At 35.6% G+C, this 7,494-nt stretch overlaps 1 protein-coding gene across 1 annotated transcript in view; it reads right to left on the reverse strand.

Annotated features, from left to right (window-relative positions):
- The window catches only part of LOC113236639 (probable serine/threonine-protein kinase DDB_G0282963), a 48,768-nt gene extending 41,823 nt beyond the window's left edge, over positions 1-6,945 (reverse strand). Inside the window, exons 1-2 of the mRNA XM_026472800.1 lie at positions 6,907-6,945; positions 6,256-6,416 (exon numbers count right to left, since the gene is read on the reverse strand). Coding sequence (XP_026328585.1) covers positions 6,256-6,416; positions 6,907-6,945 — 200 coding nt within the window. The remainder of the gene's footprint in view (positions 1-6,255; positions 6,417-6,906) is intronic.
- Between the last annotated feature and the right edge of the window lie 549 nt (positions 6,946-7,494).

Raw genomic sequence — 7,494 nt, forward strand, 5'->3', positions numbered from 1 at the left:
TTACAAAATGAATCACCCAAGAAGAATAATTTTGTGAATGATTGCAAAAAGTCAAAACAAGTGTCTGGTTACAAAACAAACAAACAATTGCGTAAACAATTACCTACATTACGGAGTACGACCTTGTCTCACCATCGCGATTCAACGGACGCGAGATGTGAATGAATGAATTTTATAATTATTTATAGTTTTAAATATACGTAATGTGTATGTTTTGCACCTCTGTAACATTACAAGTACATATAAACAAAGGTGGGGAAAATAACGGAGTGATAGTTTATACTGGCGTACAGTGACCAAATAAAGAAGAAACTTATAGTGAACAGATAAAAAGAGGTCAAGGAGCTGGCTATGAAACTTGAGAGGAGGAGGCTATACGCATAACAGCCTGGCTCTCAAATAGGACGATGAAGGTTTTTGTGACAAAGGGACAAAGGTGACATTCTTTTTATGATTTTTTTTATGATTGATTGATTTCACACACTATTGTTGCAATACTGCTCTTAACTATAACAAATATCACTGTTACTGCACCGGTCATCCTAAGACATACAGTTATTAAGCACCATGTGCTTGTAGTTTTAATAGTCTTACCCTTAAAAACTGGAACGCACTAATAATCACACTGCTTGGTGGTAGAAATAGGTACTGTGAAGATGTTTGATGATGACTTGATAGATAGATAAAGAGTAAAGAAAGAACGAATGCGACCCAGGAAAGGTAAAACATCTAACGTGTATTTGGAAAGTATTGCAGGAGAGCGATTTAAAATTTTTTTAAGAAACTACTTACGAAACTAATAACAGAAATGAAAGACGAGGTGATAGAGACGAATAGAAGAAGAAGACATACTGTATCTGTTCCAAAATAATGATACAAAGGAACAAGTGCGAAATCATTATCCTTGTATGATGATTTGTTGTTATTGTAATTTGGCACGTACACATGATCAGTGATAGGAGAGCGGTAGCTTCTCAGGTCAGAGGTCCACGATTCCAATCTTTGTGTGTGGCATTTGATTGATTTTAATTTCTAAGTTACGTACATTTGTGAATGTTTAGTAACAATACCTCTCGCTAATGGTGAAAGAAAATATCGTGATGTAAGCTGTATGGCGAAGATGGTTCACAATCTTTGCAAAACGTGTGAAGGCCCCAAATCTCGTTGGGTCAGCATGGCAGACCATGGTTTAAACTCTCTCTCTAGAGACTCGAGGCCAGCGGTAGGAACGTACGATTAATGGGTTGATGATGGCGATGTAACTACTTAAATCAATAGTTTTGAAAACGTATAACGACTCCAACCCACTTTGGGCACCATGTTTAAAAGTGGTAGATTCCAAGTCTTCGAAATCATTGGTGAAATTACACCTTAGACTTTTTTCCATCCTCAAAGAATTACAGTCAAATGGGACTTGTCAACTTATGTCTTAGGGTGACAGGCGCAGTGTCAGTAACCCTTCGGTCTTCGCGATTTAAAGCTCTGAGTGGCACTGCAACTGATATGAACAGGCGTGTAACTTACCACCAGCCACACGACTTGTTCGTCCCGTCACTTGATATTATAAAAAAAGCTAATTATACTTGAAATTGTCACATTGATTATACTCTGCTACTCATTCGTAAGGCAGAATCCCCTGAAAATAACGAGTAAAAAGCTCTCGGGGTCGATATTTGTAACCAAACAATTACAATATTTATTTCAAATATCAGAGACAATCTGCAAGACTATTATATCAGTAGAGCTCCTTGTGAAAGAATTCGTCCAGGGAAGTACTGCCACCTTACCTAACTGCCGCCAAGCGGTAATGGACTGTACATTTTTTAAATATTTAAACATAAATTGCAACCAATTATATTTTAACATCTATCATAACTCACCCACTTCTTATATTGCCATAAAAATAATCTAATTTATTAGCACATCATTAATATTCTACAAAAAAATAAATATAAACCATTAAAATGATTCAAGTCAACGACTTCCCGCAATAATGTTCATAAAAAATAACTATAAAACTATAAGATGTTGTTACGCGATTTCATTAATTTTTTGGTAAAAATCCTTAGAAGATTTACCGTTTTCCTTCTTTGTCCTTTGACTGTTAATAGGCAGAAAGTATCCAGTAATTACTTTGCTATTTAAATAGTAGTGTTTTTAGATACGGGAATTTTTAAGTACGTTAGGTTTTGAATATTTTGGTAGGCAAGAAAGCTGCTAAATAGATGGATTAAAAAATTTATTTTAATTACCAATTTTAATGCCATTTTTGCACATATATAATCAATGATTTAATTACTGCGTTCCAGTTTTAAAGGATAGAGGTGCTGGTGAAGTTACAGGCGCGTGGGACTTGTCAATTTATGTGCCCCTCAAACCTTTGCAAATTAAAGATCTGAGTGGCACTGCAAGTACTGTGGACAAGTGACTTGTTAATCCCGTCACTTATTATAGTAAAAAAAGCCAAAAGGGTCATTACCATGTATTTTTGTCATCTAAACAGAAGCTGTATAATAAGTATTAACGTATTCTAAACCTTGGTGGAGGATCTACATAGCTTCTATAATAGAACGCTACAGGGTAACGTCCTGGGGCCAATTATCTTTAACTCTACCTTGCGACCTTCACCTAAAGTGATTGGAGATCCAGGTTTTCAATAACATATCAAAATTGAGTCTACACTACACTATATTACAGTTAGTCCCAAATAGCTTAACATTAACGCCTACACCGTATTACACTATTTATTACAACTAGTTAGGCAAGTCGGCATAGATCGATTGTTTAAATTTGAACTAAAGAAAATAAATTACTTTAGATACAAATAATAATGCTATAACTATTAAATAAAGACTGTGTATTGAGAAATAGGATATTATTGGTAATTACAGTACTTAATTATACTATACATGCAAAGAACTGAAGCCCAATCTACTAAATGTTTTATGGTGAATAGTCATATGCTCAGGGCTCATTGAAAACCTGCGCCACAGTCAATTATGGCCGTGGCATAAGCTGAATGAAGACTTTTTGCGCCACAACCGCACAAATTACAATATCAAATTTGTAGTCGTTATATTTTGCTTTTTTCTTAATTTTATGTTGTTTGTTTTTGTTTTTTTTTGTATTTTTTAGTTTGTTTATTAATTCTTTTTATTTTGTTTTGCTTGTTTAAGTGTCGTCAATCTTTTTTTTATACCTAATTGTTGTTGCAATAAATGTCTATTATTGTATTCTCTTGTACGCTTTGTGCTGAAGTGTTGAGATCAAACCCTATTCTCTTTCTCTCCCCTACTCTATTTATATTTTAACGGATCGTGATGCTATTTTTGCATTCATAGGAATTATATTCCTTTAGTGAGTTGGCACACAAATTAAAAAGAACCCAATGCCATTCAATATGGAATTTTGTAAAATGTATCATGTCATGTTCTGTAGCTACGAGATACATACGGACAACCATTGACTTACAAATAAATGGACGACGGGTCTAATACAAAAACCACGAGAAAAATGTCCCAAGTCAACCTATTCGAAATTTAAATTGTAATGTCATCGCAGTATCGCGCTGTCAGTAGAACAAATGAAGACTAAAGCGGAGTTTGTAGCGCTCTGTATACGATTTTAGCGCCTTATAAGTGCGGACACTTTTTAGCGCGGACGTCCATATAATTGTAAGTCAATGCGGACAACGGCACATCAGACTACACATTTTTGTTCGAAAATCACCTCCAGTGCAACGGAACTAGATACGTCAATTGAAAAACGTAACTTGATGTGCGTGTGTACATAATTTGCTATGGCAATATTTGTTTGCTGAACGCTTTTGAATGAATGAATGAAATATACGTCACCGGTTAAATTTTTTTTTCTTCTTTCCATAAAGGAAAAGGCAAAGGTTTTATATCATACAGCCAAGTCTTAGTACATTATTCTTTTTTGGACATGAAGTTTAATTATGTTTCTGTAAATATGGCCGCCACAAAGAGGATAGGCAAATTGAGGCGGCGTGCTTGGATTGACTCGGGATTCGTTAAAACGGGCCGATATGGGTATTTTAGTTCGAGATTCGTATAATTTTGCGTTTTAATCTTCGATTAAGGCACAATAGCACTATCCTATTCCACTTTAAACTAGATTTCACAAAATAATTGAAAGTCAAAATAAAAACGACACTTTTCCCTCCAAAAGGTCCAGAGCGAATCTCACCGATTAAAAATGACAATGACAACAAATAAATTATAATTGTAGAGATAACTCTACAAGTCTATGGGCATTCCTCATTCAGCCTCATTTCTAAGGAACAAATTCTTTCCAGACAACCTGTAGCTCAAGGTGCTTTAAATACGGTCTGGTTCAATTAATTTGTTCGACGTGAGCATATCTAAAAAGAAATAAAGAAGCATTTTACTGCAATAAGAACAATTTGCATCAGCCGTTCCAGTGAAACATTCGGTGAACTGTCTTTAAATTACAATAAAATTGCAATTTTACGGACGGACCGCGACAAAAGGCACTTTGCATGAAATGGCGGCGCAATGTCAAGTTTCGCGCCAAAATTGGTGCGCGCGCGTCATACGCAGCTCGCGCTCAGTTTTCGTAAGAGGTGCCATTATTGGTCGACGTCCTGTAGTGATGGGACACGCATATTTTAAAGTCAAAGTCAAAGTCAAACAATGATTTATTCCATAGGTAAAATTTTTACACTTGAAAACGTCATTTTATAAGCTACTGTTCGTTCACTGTGCCGACTTCCCTGAGAAGAACGAGCAAGAAACTCTAGGGATAGCTCTTTTGAAATAAACTAAATGCTATGGAATACATTTTTACTCATATTTGTGTGGAATCTAGACTCATGTTGTCTTTCCATACATCTTTATCTAACACGTAATCTACAATTTTGTAATATGACTTTTCAATTAAAATACTTTTAATGTAAGTTTTTAGACTTAGGAAACTGTAATCTTAATTTATATTCCGGAATCTTATTGTAAAAACGTATACAGTTTCTCATAAAAGAATCGTTTACCTTAGTTAAAGGAAATCGTGGTACCAGGAGTTTGGACTTAGTTCTAAGGTTAATATTATGGAGTAAGATATTTGTGAGACAGGCAAAATGACAAAAAAATGAAATAAAACTGTTCTAAATTGTACAAGATACACATAATACTTTAACCACAAGTTAGTGTCACAATTAATTGGAAACTTTATTTTATTTAGATTTTCATAGTTCCACTGAGCCCATAATTACATTTTACTCTTAGTACTTATAACATAGCATTGATTAAGTATCAGCCAATCAGAGTAGTGATGGGTACCCATAAAACGATAAAGATAAAATGAACTCATTGCTAAGCTCCATCTCATCTCCAGCACACCAGCAAGCGGACTGGCACCGCAGCTGAACTGGCGGTAAGAATAAAGAGTAATAAGTATCTGGATCTCCGGTACGACTATGTACTTACTGCCTTTGAAGTCGAAACTCTTGGCTTGTAAGGTCCCGGTGCCCGTCACCTTTACAAAATTTTATCCAAAAAATTAACTTATTATATTTACTTATTATATATTACTTATTAATTATACTGTCTGGGAAACCCAAGGGCTGGTAGCTACCTTGGTCGACGTATTAGCATAGCCATACAAATAGGGAACGCTGCATCTTGGACACCTTGCCGTGGGGACCCAATTTTATTCATATTATTTAATTCTAGTTTTAGTAATAGAGGTATTACTACTAAATATTTAGAAGTGTATGTAACTTACAACTTAAATTCATAGTTACATGCCACCACAGCTTTTATCAGGTGAGATTGTGGACAAACACCAACATTTATTAAGTTCAGAATAATCTCTGACACTGCCAACACTACATCAAGTTCACACAAAACATCTCCCAAACCGCATGAGTCACAACTGTGTCAGACGACTAAATCGCAATAAATATGGACGTCTTGTCACTGCCTGCACCAAAGGCTCGTGTGATGGATGAGAAACAAGTTACGACACCGCCGCCAAGAATAATTTGTGAGAATTCAAGATCGACGTATCTGGCACGTTGTTCAGATTTGTACACCGATAAACGACAGCACTGGGTGTTTCTCAAAAATCAATCAATTTTATGGGATGCCATTTACAAACTTAGTACTTCCTTTGTAACCGGTTACACGGATCGCTCCACAATTTGTCATGGATATCGTGAAACCGTAAAAGCAGGTTCTTAATGAAAGTCCATAGCTAAATGGACGATATACTTACTCAGGTGTAACAATGAAAAATCCCCGCGAAGTCTGGTAAATTTTCCTCTCCTGCATCAGCTGCGCTAGCGTGTCGTACACCATGTCCTGCGAAGGCGTCTGCATCGAAGGGAACTTTGCTGAGAGCGACGTTCGTATGCTCTCCAAGGTTGCTGACTGACCCTGCAGAAAAAAAACTTTATATCAAGAAAGAAAAAGGTAAATATTCAACAGGCTGGCGTGTACGTGTAAAATTTAGTTGACGGTATTATCACAAAAAATATTTCAGTTTAAGTAAATTTTGATTTTGATTTTTTATCTACTTACAAACATGGATACAAGTCAAAATTGGTCATTCATTGCGTCTAAGTTCTATTCGTATATTCTATTTACTATAAGTTCTATCAGTCAATGTTGCTACAGGTTCCAAGTAAGAAATTCCAGATCATATAAAATGATTACTTCTAGCTAAACTTACGTAGTGCCATATACTCTTTCGTGTCTCAAAATATAATTACACATTTTTAGCACACCTTTTCCATATACGTCCGCTGTGCTGATGTCTTACTTAACACCGTTTATGTAGATACACCATCAATGTCAAACAGCATTGCCTTATCTTCAGTTTTAATATCTAAGTCCATAAAAATAATTCTTTGAACATTCATCTCACTAAACAGAACCACGTAAGCGGCCATTCAAGTTCATCCATCACTATTATTATCAATACAATCTGGATCCTTATATATTTTGATTTCAAAATATGGAATGACCTTCGTTACTTTTGGCATTGGTTTTGCATTTTACAAGTCTAATGATAAGATCTTTTGTTTACATTGTATTTTGGTTTACAAATCTTAAAAGTTTGGTACCCATCATGTTTTATTCGTCGCTCAACATGATTTTTTCAGTTGATAGATATCTAAAATTTTGTTTCTTGAATTTAGTTTTATTTAGACCACCTCGTTCGCTTAACGGTTTGCACTATGGGCGCTGTATGAGTAAGGTCTTGTTTTGATTCCCAGTAGCACTATATGGGAATAGAACTTTTCTAAGTTGATACCGGTCCAGGGTGTTTCAAGTAGAGCCCCGGAAAAAATCCCGTTGTTTTGATACTCATAGTATAGGGAATTCTTGTTGTTGAGACCTGGCAATTTAATGTTGTTGTCGGCACATTATTATTGTTTATTTTTTGTTCTGTTTCTACCCATGCAACTGTTTGTCATAAAACGGCCTCCGTGGCCGTACGGTTGCCATACCG

This window comes from Hyposmocoma kahamanoa, unplaced genomic scaffold (assembly GCF_003589595.1).
Source record: "Hyposmocoma kahamanoa isolate Upper Pololo Valley unplaced genomic scaffold, ASM358959v1 92, whole genome shotgun sequence".
NCBI classification, from domain to species: domain Eukaryota; kingdom Metazoa; phylum Arthropoda; class Insecta; order Lepidoptera; family Cosmopterigidae; genus Hyposmocoma; species Hyposmocoma kahamanoa.